The sequence below is a fragment of the Ranitomeya imitator genome, chromosome 1, assembly GCF_032444005.1.
Source record: "Ranitomeya imitator isolate aRanImi1 chromosome 1, aRanImi1.pri, whole genome shotgun sequence".
NCBI classification, from domain to species: Eukaryota; Metazoa; Chordata; class Amphibia; order Anura; family Dendrobatidae; genus Ranitomeya; species Ranitomeya imitator.
Genome location: NC_091282.1, coordinates 1571060 through 1594004, shown reverse-complemented (window position 1 = coordinate 1594004; position 22945 = coordinate 1571060). Strand labels below are relative to the sequence as shown.

The 22945-nt window shown below is 46.1% G+C and overlaps 1 protein-coding gene and 1 long non-coding RNA gene across 4 annotated transcripts in view; one reads left to right on the top strand and one right to left on the bottom strand.

The window, feature by feature from the left end:
* Window positions 1–11589, bottom strand: part of LOC138657722 (uncharacterized) — a 66247-nt gene extending 54658 nt beyond the window's left edge. The window contains exons 1-2 of the long non-coding RNA XR_011317156.1: window positions 11559–11589; window positions 11215–11286 (exon numbers count right to left, since the gene is read on the bottom strand). This is a non-coding gene — a long non-coding RNA (uncharacterized lncRNA). The remainder of the gene's footprint in view (window positions 1–11214; window positions 11287–11558) is intronic.
* The window catches only part of LOC138657686 (FERM domain-containing protein 6-like), a 227430-nt gene that overhangs the window by 172315 nt on the left and 32170 nt on the right, over window positions 1–22945 (top strand). For all 3 annotated transcript variants that reach the window (XM_069745388.1, XM_069745398.1, XM_069745395.1), the window contains one exon: window positions 552–707. In XM_069745388.1, the coding sequence (XP_069601489.1) occupies window positions 552–707 (156 nt within the window). The remainder of the gene's footprint in view (window positions 1–551; window positions 708–22945) is intronic.

Here is a 22945-nt window from a genome sequence, read left to right as displayed (position 1 = left end):
CGATTATTTGGAATGCACTACCTAGGTTAATACGATTAATCCCCAATCCCCACAGTTTTAAGCGTGCCCTAAAAACTCATTTGTTCAGACTGGCCTACCGCCTCAATGCATTAACCTAACGATCCCTGTGTGGCCTATTTAAAAAAAAAAAGAAAAAATCAGGTTCCTCGCATCATGTTCTCATACACTTTATGCAGTTAATAGCCCTCTGTGTCTGTACTGCTACATACTTAGGCAGATAACTGGTTCATGCAGCTTTACATGAACACCCGAGCCTTACACTATGGCCGGTCCGAATAACTAAAGCAATTGTTACCATCCACCTCTCGTGTCTCCCCTTTTCCTCATAGTTTGTAGCTTGCGAGCAGCAGGGCCCTCATTCCTCCTGGTATCTGTTTTGAACTGTATTTCTGTTATGCTGTAATGTCTATTGTCTGTACAAGTCCCCTCTATAATTTGTAAAGCGCTGCGGAATATGTTGGCGCTATATAAATAAAAATTATTATTATTATTATTATTATAATTCACTTGCTGGTTTGACGTTTCTGCAGGTAATTAAAAAGAGGGGGAAAGATTATATATTAAAGCACATTCCCAATATCCACTGCGACCAGTTTGCAGTGAACGTATCGGAAGCACATCTGATGTATATAAAAGAGGCATCGAGACTGGAGGACGTTGCTGTGCATTACTACAGGTTGTACAAGGTGAGCGGCCACACACGGAAGATTATGGGGGAGAGAAGGACATGGGGGGTCATACAGTGTATCTAACCAAGGACGCCAATACGCAGCACAGGAACTGTGCACACAGTGATGTCACAGGGCAGGGATAATGCACACAATGATGTCACAGGGCAGGGATAAAACACACAGTGGTGTCACAGTACAGGGATAATGCACACAGTGGTGTCACAGTACAGGGATAATGCACACAGGGGTGTCACAGTACAGGGATAATGCACTCAGGGGTGTCACAGTAGAGTGATAATGCACTCAGTGATGTCACAGGACAGGGATAATGCACACAGTGATGTCACAGGGCAGGGATAATACACACAGTGGTGTCACAGTACAGGGATAATGCACACAGTGGTGTCACAGTACAGGGATAATGCACACAGTGATGTCACAGTACAGGGATAACGCACACAGTGATGTCACAGGGCAGGCATAATGCACACAGTGATGTCACGGGGCAGGGATAATACACACAGTGGTGTCACAGTACAGGGATAACGCACACAGTGATGTCACAGGGCAGGCATAATGCACACAGTGATGTCACGGGGCAGGGATAATACACACAGTGGTGTCACAGTACAGGGATAATGCACACAGTGGTGTCACAGAGCAGGGATAATACAAACAGTGATGTCACAGTACAGGGATAATGCACACAGTGATGCCACAGTAAAGGGATAATGCACACAGTGGTGTCACAGTACAGGGATAATGCACACAGTGATTTCACAGTACAGGGATAATGCACACAGTGATGTCACAGGGCAGGGATAATGCACACAGGGGTGTCACAGTACAGGGATAATACAAACAGTGATGTCACAGTACAGGGATAATGCACACAGTGATGTCACAGTACAGGGATAATGTACACAGTGATGCCACAGTACAGAGATAATGCACACAGTGGTGTCACAGTACAGGGATAATGCACACAGTGATGTCACAGTACAGGGATAATGCACACAGTGATGTCACAGTACAGGGATAATGCACACAGGGGCGTCACAGTACAAGGCTAATGCACAAAGTGATGTCACAGTACAGGGATAATGCACACAGTGGTGTCACAGTACAAGGATAATGCACACAGGGGTGTCACAGTACAGGGATAATGCACACAGGGGTGTCACAGTACAGGGATAATGCACACGGGCGTCACAGTACAAGGCTAAAGGTACCGTCACACTGAGCGATGCTGCAGCGATACCGACAACGATGTCGATCGCTGCAGTGTCGCTGTTTGGTCGCTGGAGAGCTGTCACACAGACAGCTGTTATGTTGACAATCCAGTAACACAGTGTGCAGTAAGCAGAGCACATATAGTGATCTGACAATAACCCAAAAACAATAGAACCAGCTCTGAGACATGGAATCTCTGTAGACCGCAATACCTGAACCTATCCTAAACACAACTAAAGGCAGCTGTGGATTGCGCCTATCACTACCTATGCAACTCGGCATAGCCTGAGGAGCTGACTAGCCTGAAGATAGAAATACAAGCCTGACTTGCCTCAGAGAAATACCCCAAAGGAATAGGCAGCCCCCCACATATAATGACTGTTAGCAAGATGAAAAGACAAAACATAGGAATGAAACAGATTCAGCAAAGTGAGGCCCGATATTCTAGACAGAGCGAGGATAGCAAAGAGAACTATGCAGTCTACAAAAAACCCTAAAGCAAAACCCACGCAAAGGGGGCAAAAAGACCCACCGTGCCGAACTAACGGCACGGCGGTACACCCTTTGCGTCTCAGAGCTTTCAGCAAAAAGAATAGACAAGCTGGACAGAAAAAACAGCAACAAAAACAAAGTAGCACTTATCTAGCAGAGCAGCAGGCCACAGGAAAGATCCAAGAGCTCAGATCCAACACTGGAACATTGACAAGGAGCAAGGAAGACAGGATCAGGTGGAGTTAAATAGCAAGGCAGCCAACGAGCTCACCAGAACACCTGAGGGAGGAAGCCCAGAGGCTGCAGTACAACTTGTGACCACAGGAGTGAATTCAGCCACAGAATTCACAACAGTACCCCCCCCTTGAGGAGGGGTCACCGAACCCTCACCAGAACCCCCAGGCCGACCAGGATGAGCCGCATGAAAGGCACGAACAAGATCGGAAGCATGAACATCAGAGGCAAAAACCCAGGAATTATCTTCCTGAGCATAACCCTTACATTTGACCAGATACTGGAGTTTCCGTCTAGAGACACGAGAATCCAAAATTTTCTCCACAATATACTCCAATTCCCCCTCCACCAAAACAGGGGCAGGAGGCTCCACAGATGGAACCATAGGTGCTACGTATCTCCGCAACAACGACCTATGGAATACATTATGTATGGAAAAGGAGTCTGGGAGGGTCAGACGAAAAGACACCGGATTGAGAATCTCAGAAATCCTATACGGACCAATAAAACGAGGTTTAAATTTAGGAGAGGAAACCTTCATAGGAATATGACGAGAAGATAACCAAACCAGATCCCCAACACGAAGTCGGGGACCCACACGGCGTCTGCGATTAGCGAAAAGCTGAGCCTTCTCCTGGGACAAGGTCAAATTGTCCACTACCTGAGTCCAGATCTGCTGCAACCTGTCCACCACAGAATCCACCCCAGGACAGTCCGAAGACTCAACCTGTCCTGAAGAGAAACGAGGATGGAACCCAGAATTGCAGAAAAAAGGAGAGACCAAGGTAGCCGAGCTGGCCCGATTACTAAGGGCGAACTCAGCCAACGGCAAAAATGACACCCAATCATCCTGGTCTGCAGAAACAAAACATCTCAGATATGTTTCCAAGGTCTGATTGGTTCGTTCGGTCTGGCCATTAGTCTGAGGATGGAAAGCCGAGGAAAAAGACAAGTCAATGCCCATCCTACCACAAAAGGCTCGCCAGAACCTCGAGACAAACTGGGAACCTCTGTCAGAAACAATATTCTCAGGAATGCCATGCAGACGAACCACATGCTGAAAGAACAAAGGCACCAAATCAGAGGAGGAAGGCAATTTAACCAAGGGCACCAGATGGACCATTTTAGAAAAGCGATCACAGACCACCCAAATGACCGACATCTTTTGAGAAACGGGAAGGTCAGAAATGAAATCCATCGAAATATGTGTCCAAGGCCTCTTCGGGACCGGCAAGGGCAAAAGCAACCCACTGGCACGTGAACAGCAGGGCTTAGCCCTAGCACAAATCCCACAGGACTGCACAAAAACACGCACATCCCGTGACAGAGATGGCCACCAGAAGGATCTAGCCACCAACTCTCTGGTACCAAAGATTCCTGGATGACCAGCCAACACCGAACAATGAAGTTCAGAGATAACTTTACTAGTCCACCTATCAGGGACGAACCGTTTCTCGGCCGGACAACGATCAGGTTTATTAGCCTGAAATTTCTGCAACACTCTCCGCAAATCAGGGGAGATGGCAGACACAATGACTCCTTCCTTGAGGATACTCGCCGGCTCAGACAACCCCGGAGAGTCGGGCACAAAACTCCTAGACAGAGCATCCGCTTTCACATTTTTAGAGCCTGGAAGGTACGAAATCACAAAATCAAAACGAGCAAAAAATAACGACCAACGAGCCTGTCTAGGATTCAAGCGCTTGGCAGACTCGAGATAAGTCAAGTTCTTATGATCAGTCAATACCACCACGCGATGCTTAGCTCCTTCAAGCCAATGACGCCACTCCTCGAATGCCCACTTCATGGCCAGCAACTCTCGATTGCCCACATCATAATTACGCTCAGCAGCAGAAAACTTCCTGGAAAAGAAGGCACATGGTTTCAACACTGAGCAACCAGAACCTCTTTGTGACAAAACCGCCCCTGCTCCAATCTCAGAAGCATCAACCTCGACCTGGAACGGAAGAGAAACATCTGGTTGACACAACACAGGGGCAGAACAGAAACGACGCTTCAACTCCTGAAAAGCTTCCACGGCAGCAAAAGACCAATTAACCAAATCAGCACCTTTCTTGGTCAAATCGGTCAATGGTCTGGCAATGCTAGAAAAATTACAGATGAAGCGACGATAAAAGTTAGCAAAGCCCAGGAACTTCTGCAGACTTTTCAGAGATGTCGGCTGAGTCCAATCCTGGATGGCTTGGACCTTAACCGGATCCATCTCGATAGTAGAAGGGGAAAAGATGAACCCCAAAAATGAAACTTTCTGCACACAGAAGAGACACTTTGATCCCTTCACGAACAAGGAATTAGCACGCAGTACCTGGAAAACCATTCTGACCTGCTTCACATGAGACTCCCAATCCTCAGAGAAGATCAAAATGTCATCCAAGTACACAATCAGGAATTTATCCAGATACTCACGGAAGATGTCATGCATAAAAGACTGAAAAACAGATGGAGCATTGGCAAGTCCGAACGGCATCACTAGATACTCAAAATGACCCTCGGGCGTATTGAATGCAGTTTTCCATTCATCTCCCTGCCTGATTCTCACCAGATTATACGCACAACGAAGATCAATCTTAGTGAACCAACTAGCCCCCTTAATCCGAGCAAACAAGTCAGATATCAATGGCAAGGGATACTGAAACTTAACAGTGATCTTATTAAGAAGGCGGTAATCAATACACGGTGATGACGATGGGCGAATATGTCCCTTCTCCAGGGATTCTTTCACATAACTGCGCATAGCGGTGTGTTCAGGCACGGATAAATTAAATAAACGACCCTTAGGGAATTTACTACCAGGAATCAAATTGATAGCACAATCACAATTCCTATGCGGAAGTAGGGCATCGGACTTGGGCTCTTCAAATACATCCTGAAAATCAGACAAGAACTCTGGGATGTCAGAAGGAATGGATGACGAAATAGACAAAAATGGAACATCACCATGTACCCCCTGACAACCCCAGCTGGTTACCGACATAGAGTTCCAATCCAATACTGGATTATGGGTTTGTAGCCATGGCAACCCCAACACGACCACATCATGCAGATTATGCAGCACCAGAAAGCGAATAACTTCCTGATGTGCAGGAGCCATGCACATGGTCAGCTGGGCCCAGTATTGAGGCTTATTCTTGGCCAAAGGTGTAGCATCAATTCCTCTCAACGGAATAGGACACCGCAAAGGCTCCAAGAAAAATCCACAACGTTTAGCATAATCCAAATCCATCAGATTCAGGGCAGCGCCTGAATCCACAAACGCCATGACAGAATACGATGACAAAGAGCATATCAAGGTAATGGACAGAAGGAATTTGGACTGTACAGTACCAATGACGGCAGACCTATCGAACCGCTTAGTGCGCTTAGGACAATCAGAAATAGCATGAGTGGAATCACCACAATAGAAACACAGACCATTCAGACGTCTGTGCGCTCGCCGTTCAACTCTGGTCATAGTCCTGTCGCACTGCATAGGCTCAGGTTTAATCTCAGACAATACCGGCCAGATGGTGCACAGATTTACGCTCGCGCAAGCGACGACCGATCTGAATGGCCAAGGACATAGACTCATTCAAACCAGCAGGCATAGGAAATCCCACCATGACATCCTTAAGAGCCTCAGAGAGACCCTTTCTGAACAAAGCTGCCAGCGCAGATTCATTCCACAGAGTGAGTACTGACCACTTTCTAAATTTCTGACAATATACTTCTATATCATCCTGACCCTGACACAAAGCCAGCAAATTTTTCTCAGCCTGATCCACTGAATTAGGCTCATCGTAAAGCAATCCAAGCGCCAGGAAAAACGCATTTACATTACTCAATGCAGGGTCTCCTGGCGCAAGAGAAAATGCCCAATCCTGTGGATCGCCGCGCAAAAAAGAAATAATAATCAAAACCTGTTGAACTAAATTACCAGAAGAATGAGGTTTCAAGGCCAGAAATAGCTTACAATTATTTTTAAAGCTCAGAAACTTATTTCTATCACCAAAAAACAAATCAGGAATAGGAATTCTTGGTTCTAGCATAGATTTCTGATCAATTGTATCTTGAATCTTTTGTACATTAACAACGAGATTATCCATTGAAGAGCACAGAGCCTGAAAATCCATGTCCACAGCTGTGTCCTGAAGCACCCTAATGTCTAGGGGAAAAAAAAGACTGAAGACAGAGCTGAGAAAAAAAAATGATGTCAGAACTTCTTTTTTCCCTCTATTGAGAATCATTGGTTTGGCTCCTTGTACTGTTATGTAGGCAATCCAGTAACACAGTGTGCAGTAATCAGAGCACATACAGTGATCTGACAATAACCCAAAAACAATAGAACCAGCTCTGAGACGTGGAATCTCTGTAGACCGCAATACCTGAACCTATCCTAAACACAACTAAAGGCAGCTGTGGATTGCGCCTATCACTACCTATGCAACTCGGCACAGCCTGAGGAGCTGACTAGCCTGAAGACAGAAATACAAGCCTGACTTGCCTCAGAGAAATACCCCAAAGGAATAGGCAGCCCCCCACATATAATGACTGTTAGCAAGATGAAAAGACAAAACATAGGAATGAAACAGATTCAGCAAAGTGAGGCCCGATATTCTAGACAGAGCGAGGATAGCAAAGAGAACTATGCAGTCTACAAAAAACCCTAAAGCAAAACCCACGCAAAGGGGGCAAAAAGACCCACCGTGCCGAACTAACGGCACGGCGGTACACCCTTTGCGTCTCAGAGCTTCCAGCAAAAAGAATAGACAAGCTGGACAGAAAAAACAGCAACAAAAACAAAGTAGCACTTATCTAGCAGAGCAGCAGGTCACAGGAAAGATCCAAGAGCTCAGATCCAACACTGGAACATTGACAAGGAGCAAGGAAGACAGAATCAGGTGGAGTTAAATAGCAAGGCAGCCAACGAGCTCACCAAAACACCTGAGGGAGGAAGCCCAGAGGCTGCAGTACCACTTGTGACCACAGGAGTGAATTCAGCCACAGAATTCACAACAGACAGCTCTCCAGCGACCAACGATGCCGGTAACCAGGGTAAACATCGGGTTACTAAGCGCAGGGCCGCGCTTAGTAACCCGATGTTTATCCTGGTTACCAGCGTAAAAGTAAAAAAACAACAAACACTACATGGGGGACTTTAACTACCCGGATATTAACTGGGAAACAGAAACCTGTGAAACCCATAAAGGCAACAGGTTTCTGCTAATAACCAAGAAAAATTATCTTTCACAATTGGTGCAGAATCCAACCAGAGGAGCAGCACTTTTAGACCTAATACTATCTAATAGACCTGACAGAATAACAAATCTGCAGGTGGTCGGGCATCTAGGAAATAGCGACCACAATATTGTACAGTTTCACCTGTCTTTCACTAGGGGGACTTGTCAGGGAGTCACAAAAACATTGAACTTTAGGAAGGCAAAGTTTGAACAGCTTAGAGATGCCCTTAATCTGGTAGACTGGGACAATATCCTCAGAAATAAGAATACAGATAATAAATGGGAAATGTTTAAGAACATCCTAAATAGGCAGTGTAAGCGGTTTATACCTTGTGGGAATAAAAGGACTAGAAATAGGAAAAACCCAATGTGGCTAAACAAAGAAGTAAGACAGGCAATTAACAGTAAAAAGAAAGCATTTGCACTACTAAAGCAGGATGGCACCATTGAAGCTCTAAAAAACTATAGGGAGAAAAATACTTTATCTAAAAAACTAATTAAAGCTGCCAAAAAGGAAACAGAGAAGCACATTGCTAAGGAGAGTAAAACTAATCCCAAACTGTTCTTCAACTATATCAATAGTAAAAGAATAAAAACTGAAAATGTAGGCCCCTTAAAAAATAGTGAGGAAAGAATGGTTGTAGATGACGAGGAAAAAGCTAACATATTAAACACCTTCTTCTCCACGGTATTCACGGTGGAAAATGAAATGCTAGGTGAAATCCCAAGAAACAATGAAAACCCTATATTAAGGGTCACCAATCTAACCCAAGAAGAGGTGCGAAACCGGCTAAATAAGATTAAAATAGATAAATCTCCGGGTCCGGATGGCATACACCCACGAGTACTAAGAGAACTAAGTAATGTAATAGATAAACCATTATTTCTTATTTTTAGTGACTCTATAGCGACAGGGTCTGTTCCGCAGGACTGGCGCATAGCAAATGTGGTGCCAATATTCAAAAAGGGCTCTAAAAGTGAACCTGGAAATTATAGGCCAGTAAGTCTAACCTCTATTGTTGGTAAAATATTTGAAGGGTTTCTGAGGGATGTTATTCTGGATTATCTCAATGAGAATAACTGTTTAACTCCATATCAGCATGGGTTTATGAGAAATCGCTCCTGTCAAACCAATCTAATCAGTTTTTATGAAGAGGTAAGCTATAGGCTGGACCACGGTGAGTCATTGGACGTGGTATATCTCGATTTTTCCAAAGCGTTTGATACCGTGCCGCACAAGAGGTTGGTACACAAAATGAGAATGCTTGGTCTGGGGGAAAATGTGTGTAAATGGGTTAGTAACTGGCTTAGTGATAGAAAGCAGAGGGTGGTTATAAATGGTATAGTCTCTAACTGGGTCGCTGTGACCAGTGGGGTACCGCAGGGTCGGTATTGGGACCTGTTCTCTTCAACATATTCATTAATGATCTGGTAGAAGGTTTACACAGTAAAATATCGATATTTGCAGATGATACAAAACTATGTAAAGCAGTTAATACAAGAGAAGATAGTATTCTGCTACAGATGGATCTGGATAAGTTGGAAACTTGGGCTGAAAGGTGGCAGATGAGGTTTAACAATGATAAATGTAAGGTTATACACATGGGAAGAAGGAATCAATATCACCATTACACACTGAACGGGAAACCACTGGGTAAATCTGACAGGGAGAAGGACTTGGGGATCCTAGTTAATGATAAACTTACCTGGAGCAGCCAGTGCCAGGCAGCAGCTGCCAAGGCAAACAGGATCATGGGGTGCATTAAAAGAGGTCTGGATACACATGATGAGAGCATTATACTGCCTCTGTACAAATCCCTAGTTAGACCGCACATGGAGTACTGTGTCCAGTTTTGGGCACCGGTCCTCAGGAAGGATATAATGGAACTAGAGAGAGTACAAAGGAGGGCAACAAAATTAATAAAGGGGATGGGAGAACTACAATACCCAGATAGATTAGCGAAATTAGGATTATTTAGTCTAGAAAAAAGACGACTGAGGGGCGATCTAATAACCATGTATAAGTATATAAGGGGACAATACAAATATCTCGCTGAGGATCTGTTTATACCAAGGAAGGTGACGGGCACAAGGGGGCATTTTTTGCGTCTGGAGGAGAGAAGGTTTTTCCACCAACATAGAAGAGGATTCTTTACTGTTAGGGCAGTGAGAATCTGGAATTGCTTGCCTGAGGAGGTGGTGATGGCGAACTCAGTCGAGGGGTTCAAGAGAGGCCTGGATGTCTTCCTGGAGCAGAACAATATTGTATCATACAATTATTAGGTTCTGTAGAAGGACGTAGATCTGGGTATTTATTATGATGGAATATAGGCTGAACTGGATGGACAAATGTCTTTTTTCGGCCTTACTAACTATGTTACTATGTTACTATGTTACATACTTACCTTCCGCTGTCTGTCCCCCGGCGCTCTGCTTCTCTGCCCTGTGTAAGTACAGCGGCCGGAAAGCACAGCGGTGACGTCACCGCTCTGCTTTCCGGCCGGCGCTCACAGTGCAGAGAAGCACAGCTCCGAGGACAGACAGCGGAAGGTAAGTATGTAGTGTTTGTTGTTTTTTTACTTTTACGCTGGTAACCAGGGTAAACATCGGGTTACTAAGCGCGGCCCTGCGCTTAGTAACCCGATGTTTACCCTGGTTACCAGTGAAGACATCGCTGAATCGGCGTCACACACACCGATTCAGCGATGTCTGCAGGGAGTCCAGCGACTAAATAAAGTTCTGGACTTTCTGCTCCGGCCAACGACATCACAGCAGGATTCTGATCGCTGCTGTGTGTCAAACTGAACGATATCGCTAGCCAGGACGCTGCAACGTCACGGATTGCTAGTGATATCGTTCAGTGTGACGGTACCTTAATGCACAAAGTGATGTCACAGTACAGGGATAATGCACACAGTGGTGTCACAGTACAGGGATAATGCACACAGGGGTGTCACAGTACAGGGATAATGCACACAGGGGTGTCACAGTACAGGGATAATGCACACAGGGGTGTCACAGTACAGGGATAATGCACACAGGGGTGTCACAGTACAGGGATAATGCACACAGGGGTGTCACAGTACAGGGATAATGCACACAGGGGTGTCACAGTACAGGGATAATGCACACAGGGCTGTCACAGTACAGGGATAATGCACACAGGGGTGTCACAGTACAGGGTTAATGCACACAGGGGTGTCACAGGGCAGGGATAATACACACAGTGGTGTCACAGTACAGGGATAATACACACAGTGGTGTCACAGTACAGGGATAATGCACACAGTGATGTCACAGTATAGGGATAGCATTAAGCTACTCACCGGTAGCAGCATTTTTCGGAGGCCCATGACGGCACCACGAGAGAGGGGATCCGCCCATTAGGCACAGGAAACCTACAGATACAAAAGGGCGTCACCTCTCCCACATATCAGTTGTTTAACAGAGCCTGAGAGGACTACCGCGGCTAATGACCAGAATAATATACAACATGGGCGGACACACCGCATGTTCAGCCTGTGCAGCTGCACAGGGGCCCAGGAGGACAGGGGGCCCGATCAGCTGCTCAAATATCTTACTCTCTCATAGAGCCAGCGGCTGCATCTACACTAAGAGGAGAGGAAGGGGCCGTACCGGGATCAATAAAGTGTATGGTATCGTATCGTACCTGAGTCTATTGCTGTCCTCTCCTCTGAGTTGATGCTGCCGGCCGGGATCACTGGACACACGCCCACTGGAATCCAGGGCAGCCAGGAACAGGCCTGGTAAGTATGGCTGTCTCCTGCCTCTGAGCAGTCAGTACATCTGTCCCCTCTGCTGCCTCCTGAGCAGTTCTGACAACTGAACTGTCTGATCAATGTTCACATGAGAGATCACATCAATCCCTCCTGCCCCCTGTTGCTACCTCCACCACCTGTACTGAAGGGGCTTTACTGAAAAACTGCGGCACTGGCCCTTTCAGATGCAGGAGCTGCAGTGTGAATGCTGCCTGAGTGGCCAGTGCAGCCATTCTTCAGTAAAGACCCCTCAGTACAGGGGTGGTAAGTGGCTACGAGGGGGAGGGGAGGTTGATGTGATGGCCGATGTTCACATGGGTCAGACACCTGACAGAACTTCTCAGGAGGAAGAAGTCTCAGATCCACTGACTGCGGGGAGAACACTCTGCAGCTATCAGAGGTAGTGAAGAGGCAGGAGGACTGGCGAGAGCTGATGGAGGACTGAAGACCCCCAGGATGGAGCAGCTGGAGATGGAAGAACGCACCTGACAGAGGGACGACACGGGGAAGTAACAAAATGTGTACAGACTTACTATCACCTATGTGTATTACCATACTTCTGTGCGCCTGTTTGTAAAAGTCTATTTATAAGTATCTATATATATATATATATATATATAATTGCCTAAGGGTCACTTCCGTCTGTCTGTCATTCTGTCACGGTTATTCATTCGCTGATTGGTCTCGCCAGCTGCCTGTCATGGCTGCCACAACCAATCAGCTACGGGCACAGTCTGGAAGAAAATGGCCGCTCCTTACTCCCCGCAGTGTCCCCGGCGATCCGCTCCATTATCTCCGCTCCCCGCAGTCAGTGACCCCGGCGCTCCGCTCCATATTCCCCACAGTGTCCCCGGCGCTCTGGTCCATACTCTCCACAGTGTCCCCGGCGCTCCGGTCCATGCTCCCCGCAGTCAGTGTCCCCGGCGCCCGCTCCATACTCCCCTCCAGTCACCACTAACACGGTTAATGCCGGTGGTAACGGACCGCGTTATGCCGCGGGTAACACACTCCGTTACCGCCGCTATTAACCCTGTGTGTCCCCAACCTTTTACTATTGATGCTGCCTATGCGGCATCAATAGTAAAAAAAGTAATGTTAAAAATAGTAAAAAAAAATAAAAACCTGCTATACTCACCCTCCGTTGTCCGCTCGCGCCTGCCGCCATCTTCCATTGGATCCGAGGAGGCGGAGAGACGGGACGCTGAGGAGCAGCGACAAGAATGGTGAGTATGTTAGAACTACAAGGGGCCCTCGGATCGTTAGGTGAGTGTGTTTATTTTTTATTTTTTAACATGTGACATACGTGACTGGGCAATATACTACGTAGCTGGGCAATATACTACGTGGCTCCGTGCTGTATACTACGTCGCTGTGCAATATACTACGTGGCTGGGCAATATATTACATCGCTGGGCAATATACTACGTGGCTGGGCAATATACTACGTGGCTGGGCAATATACTACGTGGCTCCGTGCTGTATACTACATCACTGGGCAATATACTACGTGGCTCTGTGCTGTATACTACGTCGCTGTGCAATATACTACGTGGCTGGGCAATATATTACATCGCTGGGCAATATACTACGTGGCTGGGCAATATACTACGTGGCTGGGCAATATACTACATCGCTGGGCAATATACTACGTGGCTGGGCAATATACTACGTGGCTCTGTGCTGTATACTACGTCGCTGTGCAATATACTACGTGGCTGGGCAATATACTACGTGACTGGGCAATATACTACATCGCTGGGCAATATACTACGTGGCTGGGCAATATACTACGTGGCTGGGCAATATACTACATCGCTGGGCAATATACTATGTTTCTGGGCAATATACTACGTGGCCTGTGTTATATACTACGTCGCTGTGCAATATACTACGTGGCTGGGCAATATACTACGTGGCTGGGCAATATACTACGTGGCTGGGCAATATACTACGTGGCTGGGCAATATACTACGTGACTGGGCAATATACTACATGGCTGGGCAATATACTACGTGGCTGGGCAATATACTACATCGCTGGGCAATATACTACGTGGCTGGGCAATATACTACGTGGCTCTGTGCTGTATACTACGTCGCTGTGCAATATACTACGTGGCTGGGCAATATACTACGTGACTGGGCAATATACTACATCGCTGGGCAATATACTACGTGGCTGGGCAATATACTACGTGGCTGGGCAATATACTACATCGCTGGGCAATATACTATGTTTCTGGGCAATATACTACGTGGCCTGTGTTATATACTACGTCGCTGTGCAATATACTACGTGGCTGGGCAATATACTCCGTCGCTGTGCAATATACTACGTGGCTGGGCAATATACTACATCGCTGGGCAATATACTATGTTTCTGGGCAATATACTACGTGGCCTGTGTTATATACTACGTCGCACTACATACAGTACATATTCTAGAATACCCGATGCGTTAGAATCAGGCCATCATTTAGTGTATGTATATGTACCTATGCACAGTGCTCATATGTATCTGTAGGACACAAAGATAATCACAGTGCACTATATATATATATATGTATGTGTGTGTATTAGAACCTGAGTGTACAGTAGTTATCTGTGTGTATAATTATATATATACAGTATTCTGTATATGCTACATATAATGCACACACATACACACAGTCATGGCCAAAAGTGTTTTCATGTATCGATGTGTACTTTGGTTATCTATGCATGTATGTACAATATATACAGTGGGGCAAAAAAGTATTTAGTCAGTCAGCAATAGTGCAAGTTCCACCACTTAAAAAGATGAGAGGCGTCTGTAATTTACATCATAGGTAGACCTCAACTATGGGAGACAAACTGAGAAAAAAAAATCCAGAAAATCACATTGTCTGTTTTTTTATCATTTTTTTTGCATATTATGGTGGAAAATAAGTATTTGGTCAGAAACAAACAACCAAGATTTCTGGCTCTCACAGATCTGTAACTTCTTCTTTAAGAGTCTCCTCTTTCCTCCACTCATTACCTGTAGTAATGGCACCTGTTTAAACTTGTTATCAGTATAAAAAGACACCTGTGCACACCCTCAAACAGTCTGACTCCAAACTCCACTATGGTGAAGACCAAAGAGCTGTCAAAGGACACCAGAAACAAAATTGTAGCCCTGCACCAGGCTGGGAAGACTGAATCTGCAATAGCCAACCAGCTTGGAGTGAAGAAATCAACAGTGGGAGCAATAATTAGAAAATGGAAGACATACAAGACCACTGATAATCTCCCTCGATCTGGGGCTCCACGCAAAATCCCACCCCGTGGGGTCAGAATGATCACAAGAACGGTGAGCAAAAATCCCAGAACCACGCGGGGGGACCTAGTGAATGAACTGCAGAGAGCTGGGACCAATGTAACAAGGCCTACCATAAGTAACACACTACGCCACCATGGACTCAGATCCTGCAGTGCCAGACGTGTCCCACTGCTTAAGCCAGTACATGTCCGGGCCCGTCTGAAGTTTGCTAGATAGCATTTGGATGATCCAGAGGAGTTTTGGGAGAATGTCCTATGGTCTGATGAAACCAAACTGGAACTGTTTGGCAGAAACACAACTTGTCATGTTTGGAGGAAAAAGAATACTGAGTTGTATCCATCAAACACCATACCTACTGTAAAGCATGGTGGTGGAAACATCATGCTTTGGGGCTGTTTCTCTGCAAAGGGGCCAGGACGACTGATCCGGGTACATGAAAGAATGAATGGGGCCATGTATCGTGAGATTTTGAGTGCAAACCTCCTTCCATCAGCAAGGGCATTGAAGATGAAATGTGGCTGGGTCTTTCAACATGACAATGATCCAAAGCACACCGCCAGGGCAACGAAGGAGTGGCTTCGTAAGAAGCATTTCAAGGTCCTGGAGTGGCCTAGCCAGTCTCCAGATCTCAACCCTATAGAAAACCTTTGGAGGGAGTTGAAAGTCCGTGTTGCCAAGCGAAAAGCCAAAAACATCACTGCTCTAGAGGAGATCTGCATGGAGGAATGGGCCAACATACCAACAACAGTGTGTGGCAACCTTGTGAAGACTTACAGAAAACGTTTGACCTCTGTCATTGCCAACAAAGGATATATTACAAAGTATTGAGATGAAATTTTGTTTCTGACCAAATACTTATTTTCCACCATAATATGCAAATAAAATGTTAAAAAAACAGACAATGTGATTTTCTGGATTTTTTTTTCTCAGTTTGCCTCCCATAGTTGAGGTCTACCTATGATGTAAATTACAGACGCCTCTCATCTTTTTAAGTGGTGGAACTTGCACTATTGCTGACTGACTAAATACTTTTTTGCCCCACTGTATATATATTAGTATCTGAGACACAGTAGGTAGTAAGTGTAAAGGTAAATATCACTTAAAGTGAACATGTCAGCAGTTTTGGCCGCTATAAGATACGGCCACCACCTTTCAGGGCTTATCTACAGAATTCTGTAATGCTGTAGATAAGCCCCCGATCCGACTTGAAAGATAAGAAAAATAAGTTTTATTATACTCGCCTGGGGGGCGGTCCGGTCCGATGGTTGTCGCAGGTCAGGGTCTGGGGTCTCCCATCTTCTTGCGATGCCGCCTTCCTGCTTGCTTCATGGCTCCCCAGCATCACGCTCCTGCACAGGCGTACTTATCTGTCCTGTTGAGGGCAGAGCAAAGTCATGCAGTGCGCAGGGCCTCTCTGACCTTTCCTGGCATCTGCGCACTGCAGTACTATGCACAGATAAGTACGACTGCGCAGGAGCGCAATGCCGGGGAGCCATGATGCAAGCAGGACGGTGGCGATCATAAGAAGATGGGAGGCGCCGGACCCGGAGCTATGACACTCATCAGACCTCACCGCCCCCGGGTGAGTATAATAAAACTTATTTTTCTTCTCTTACAGGTCGGATCGGAGGCTTATATACAGCATTATAGAATACTGTAGATGAGCCCTGAAAGGTGGTGGCTGTATCTTATATCTGCCAAACCTGGTGACAGGTTCCCTTTAGCGGGGCATTCCCGGGGCCAGACAAGTCAGCTGCGGCAAGAAAAAGTAAATCTGTGAGCACTAAAAAATACTTGGAGGACCCCCAAGCATGCTCGAGAAATCTCGAGTAACGAGTAGATTTGCTCATCACTAATAGCGTCCTGTAATGTGGAGCGCCATCCATTATTACCCAGTATCATCTCTTGTCATCTACAGCACCGTCCCTTACATTGAGTATTCTCATTATTTTTGTTATTCACAGCGTCTTCTCTTTATTGCATGGTGTCCTCTCCTGTAAAATGTAAAATGACTTTTGAGGGAGCAGCATCTGACCAGAAGACCAGTCCATCAGCCGCATCCATCACAAAAGAAGCTTTCCCATGCTCCATCAGCCATAATTTCAGTTTATATCTAACAGCAGTGGAGGATATGTAATAAAGAACAGGGAGGTATAAATAACAAAAATAATGAGAATCTGATATGTAAGGGACGGTGCTGTACATAACAAGAGGGAACTATATGATACGGGACGGTGTTATACATAAAGAGAGAGCACTGTGTAATAAGGGCGGCAATATATATGAGAGGAGACTGTAAAAAAAATATGTATATCTGTAGCTTGGTCGCGATGAAAGGAGGGGGGCCCAGATACATTTCTTGCACAGGGGCCCTAAGCTGTCTGTGTCCGCCCCTGATATACAATATGACATTTTTAATAAATTAACAAACCAGATATCACCCGGTGGAAAAGAGACCTTTTTTTTTTTTTTTTACTTTTAAGGACGTGCAACCCCCACGTGAAAAGGGAGGGAACTAAGGGTGCCGTCATGGGCCTCTGAAAAATGCTGCTATCGGTGAGTAGCTTAATGCTTTATTCGGACTCCCATGACGGCACCACGAGAGATTTACAGAGACGTAAACCATCTCAGGGAGGACTACAGCCTGTAGCACCCTTAGCCTGAAGGTGAGATCAGAAGAGAACCCCAAGTCCAACCGATAGTGTTTGAAAAAGGTGGAAGGGGATGACCATGTGGCCGCCTTACATATCTGATCTAGTGACGCTCCAGACCTTTCCGCCCAAGATGACGCCATCCCCCGGGTGGAATGTATCTTCAGATTCTGTGGAGCCGGACCCCCACCTGCTGTGTAGGCCAGAGAGATAGCCTCCCTAATCCATCTAGCTAGTGTATACTTCGATGCTCTACCCCCTTTACTAGAACCTTGGAAGGAAAGAAATAGTGCATGATCTCTTTTCCATATACTGTAGAAGACATCTTTTAACGTCCAGTGTATGAAGCTCTTCCTCTTTAGGATTAGAAGGATTAGGTATAAATGATGGTAGAACTATCTCTTGTGAGTGATCTAGGAAATCGTGTTACTACTTTCGGCAAGGCAAGTACGCAGGGTCTGGCCTAAGGGTTACCCTGTCTGATAAGAATTCCGTGTATGGGGGCAGTCTGGAAAGCGCTTGGATGTCCCCTATTCTGCGAGCTGATGTTATGGCCACCAGAAAAACTGTCTTGAGGGACAGCATTTTGATTGAGGCTTCTTGTAGAGGTTCAAAGGGGGGGGTTTCGTTAGAGATGAAAGAACTAAATTTAGATCCCACGGAACCATCCTGTCTTTATGTAATGGTCTAGTTCTATGGACTGCCTTAATGAATCTTGATACCCAATAATTGTTAGCAATATTGCAGGAAAACAGGGCACCCAGGGCTGAAACCTGCACTTTTAAGGTACTGGTAGAGAGATTTAATTCTAGCCCTCTCTGCAGAAACTCCAAGATTTGATGTATCGGCACTCCTTCTTGGATATTAAAATCTGAACTGGACAAGAACTTCCTCCAGGTTCTGGAGTAAATTCTCGTCGTTATCTGCTTTCTACTTTTCAGGAGTGTGTCTACCAATTTTGGAGAGAAGCCTCTATGTTCTAATAATGACCGCTCAAACTCCAAGCCGTTAAATGGAGTGCTGCCACTTGTGGATGGCAGATCGGTCCTTGAGAAAGCAAGTCCGGAATCTCCGGTAATACCCAGGGAGCCGACACCGACATTGTCCTGAGCCAGGCGAACCAGGTCCTTCTGGGCCAGAAAGGGGCGATAAGAATGACTTTTGCTCGGTCTTCCCTGATTTTCCTCACTACTAGAGGTAACAGGTTCAACGGTGGGAAAGCATAGGCCAGCGGAAAATCCCACTTTATTAGAAATGCGTCCACAGCCAGGGGATTCTCTCTGGGATTAAGTGAGCAGAAACTTTCCACTTTTTTGTTGTCTCAGGTGGCAAACAGATCCACCACTGGCTGACCCTATCTGCGGACGATATGATTGAAAACGTCCTTGTTTAGAGACCATTCTCCTTGTTTTAGTGTATTGCGGCTGAGGAATCTGCTGTTACGTTTCCTTTCCCTTTGATGTGAAGAGCCGTCAAAGATCGAAAATTTGTCTCTGCTATTTGAAATAGGTGATCCATGACCCGCATTAAGGCCTCGGAACGTGTTCCCCCTTGACGGTTTATATAAGTGACTGCAACTCAGTTGTCCGATAGGATTCTGACGTGCTGGCCCTGCAGATATATGAGGAATTTTTTAACAGCTAATTCAACCGCCAATAATTCCCTTTGATTGGATGAGGATGTTGTGAAGGGATCCCATTGCCCCTGGACCACCATGTCCTCCATGTAGGCTCCCCACCCTGAAGAGCTAGCATCTGTGGTTATCACCCGAGTAATATCTGCTATCCAGGGAACCCCCGCTGATAAATTTTCTTTATTTAGCCACCATCTAAGGGATTCTAATGTTATCGATCCCAACGTTAATTTTTTATTTAACGTGCCCCTCAAAACTCTGTCATGGAACAAGACTTCTTTGTGCAGGGATCTGGTATGAAATTGAGCCCATCTAACTGCTGGGATGCACGACGTAAGGGACCCGAGTAGGGACATGGCTTGTGAAGCGTCGTAGAGGGTGTATTAATCGCTTTTAAGACATGACTTTGAATATGCTCTAATTCTCTATAGGGGGAAGACACTGTTGTGTTTTCGAATCCAATATTAACCCCAAAAATGTTTGAATGTTTAGGGGCTGTAACCTAGATTTCTCGTAGTTTATGACCCACCCTAGGTGTTCCAATTTAGTCTTAGTTATTTCCAATTGTGACAGGCAGTGATGTACTGAATTTCCGACGACGAGGAAATCATCTAAATAGGGGATTATAAGGACATTTGATTCCCTTAAATGTGCCATGACCTCAGCGATTATTTTTGTAAAAACTCTGGGGGCCGAAGTTATGCCAAAGGGAAGTGCTCTGTACTGAAAATGTCGAATCGTTCCCCCATTAATACCGCTACTCTCAGGTATTGTTGGAAATCCGCATGAATGGGTACATGATAATAGGCACCCTTTAAGTCCACTACTACCATGAAACTGTTGTGAAAAAGAATTTTTATTGTTGAGTTGATGGACTCCATTTTGAAAGTATGCTTAACCAAAAATCTATTGAGACCTCTAAGATTTATAATAGTCCTATAAGTTTTGTCAGGTTTTTGAAGCAAGAATAGGGGAGAGTAAAAACCCTTTCCTCTGTCAGAGCGTGGGACCTCGATCAGGACGTTTTTAGAACAAAGAGTCATCACTTCATCCTCTAAAGCAGCTTGTTCAGAGGCAGAAGAACGTGAGGGGGTTAACTTAAATTTATCCCGTGGGGAATGAATGAACTGGAGTTTGAGTCCCTGGGAAATAGTGTCTTGTATCCAAACACTATTTGTAATTTTCAACCACTCTGCAGTAAAGTGTAACAATCTCCCCCCCACTGGTCTTTCTAGTCGTTGGTCTGGTTTTTTTCTCTCGAAGAACGGTGGAACATGAATCCCATGTGGACCGATCTCTGACTGGTGAGAAGGTGCGCTTCCCTCCCTGATTGAACTTCCTTTTGTTGAAGGGACGACGATATGACCCAAATAAATTAGGAAATGTCTTTTTGTCATCTCCTGCTTTCTCCAGGAGTTCGTCCAAGGTGGGCCCAAATAAATATTCTCCCTTGCAGGGATAGCACAGAGCTTTGCTTGCATATCCCCTGGCCAGCACTTTAACCATAGGGCTCTTCTAGCGGCATTGGAGAGTCCTGCTGCTCTAGCTGCAAACTTGACGGAATCAATGGAAGCGTCTGACAAGAAAGCCTCCCCCTCCTGAATCACTGGCAACGCCGCTAGTATGGAGTCTCTAGAAGCCCCCTGCTTCAACTGGGTCTCTAACTGGTCCAGCCAAACCATCATTGACCTAGCCGTACAGGTTGATGCCACCGCAGGTCTTGAGGCGCCGGCTGCCATCTCCCAGGTACCCTCAGAAAGGTGTCCGCCTTCCTGTCCAGGGGGTCTTTGAGGGATCCCATATCCTCAAATGGGAGAGAAGCTCGTTTTGCCACTTTGGCAGTCGCCGCATCTAATTTGGGGGCTTTTTCCCAATTGCTGACTGTCGGGTCATCAAAGAGATACCTACGCTTCTGTGCTGGTGGCAAGGAACCTTTTTTTCTCCGTTTTTTTCCACTCCCTGTTGATAAGTTCCTGTATTTTTTCATTTAAAGGGAAAACTCTGCATTTGTTTTGTTCTAGTCCGCTGAACATCATGTCTTCCTTGGATAGTTGAGGCCTGGGTTCTGTTATACCCATTGTTCCCCTGACTGCTTTTACTAATTTGTCTATCCTTTCCAGGAGTAAGCAAAACCGGGCAGCGTCTTCATCCGAAGAGGAGAATGATGCAGCCGAATCGCCGGAGATGTCACCCTTGTCTTCGTCCACAGATGAATCGAATATCCACTGGCCTTCTTGCCTAGAGCTTCCTGCATGAGATAGGTCTTTAATGGACTGCTTAATCTCCATCCTGACCATTTCTTTCAGGCTGGCCGCAATAGAAGAGGATTCTTCGGCTACCTGAGGGGGCAAGCACGGCAGTCTAGTCCATATAGATCTATGCTGCTATCCCCTCCCCCTTTCCAGGGGACACAGGGGTCACATAGTTTTTTAGGGCATGAGTCAGGTAAGGGAACCCCACAGATGGCACATTCCCTATGTTTCGCCTTACTGACGCTCTTCTTCCCCTATAACAAAACATACGAGGGGAGACCAGTCACTGGGTGACCTTTCTCGAAGATCAATTACCGGTGGTTGCTGTTGTGAATTCTGTGGCAGAGCTCCCTCCTGTGGTCACAAGTGGTACTTCGGTTGATTCTCTCTGTGAGCTTCCGTTGGTGGAGGGAAGTGGTACTGCGGCTTCTGAGTTTCCTTCCGCAGGTGATGTGGTGAGGTCGTTAGGTGCTGCTCTACTTAACTCCACCTAGTGCTTTGATCCTGGCCTCCTGTCAATGTTCCAGTATTGGACTTGTTTCTTCCTGGATCGTTCCTGTGGCCTGCTGCTCTGCATAGCTAAGTTCTTCTTTGCTATTTTGTTTGCTATTTTTTCTGTCCAGCTTGTCTATTTGTTTGCTGGAAGCTCTGGGACGCAAAGGGTGTACCTCCGTGCCGTTAGTTCGGTACGGAGGGTCTTTTTGCCCCTTTGTGTGGTTTTGTAGGGTTTTGTGTAGACCGCAAAGTTACCTTTCCTATCCTCGCTCTGTTCAGAAAGTCGGGCCTCACTTTGCTGAATCTATTTCATCTCTACGTTTGTCTTTTCATCTTAACTCACAGTCATATGTGGGGGGCTACCTTTTCCTTTGGGGTATTTCTCTGAGGCAAGGTAGGCTTATTTTCTATCTTCAGGCTAGCTAGTTTCTCTGGCTGTGCCGAGTTGCATAGGGAGCGTTAGGCGCAATCCACGGCTGCCTCTAGTGTTGTTGGAGAGGATTAGGGATTGCGGTCTGCAGAGTTCCCACGTCTCAGAGCTCGTTCTATTATTTTGGGGTTTTGTCAGATCACTGTATGTGCTCTAACCTCTATGTCCATTGTGGTACTGAATTGGTTAACACAACAGGTTGCCCAAAACCAGAGAGATACCGGAGTACGAGGGGGGTCCTTCCTGGATGATGCTCCAGACCCCTGACTGGAGGAGCTTTTGCGGCCAGATCCATCGCTCCTTTTATTGTGTTCCTTATCCTTGGGCTTCTGTGATACTTCTTCCAGCAGCAGAGGCTGCTGATCCTGCTCAGACTCCATCCTCAACTGGAGGCCAGAAGCAAGGAACAGGCACCTGCAGCGCCATTATATCGCCCCTCCTCCGGTCAGCAGATCTGCTCAGCGCTCCTTCCCGAACATTATCCACCCCCCCAGCTGCAAGAGACCGCCCCAGGGCT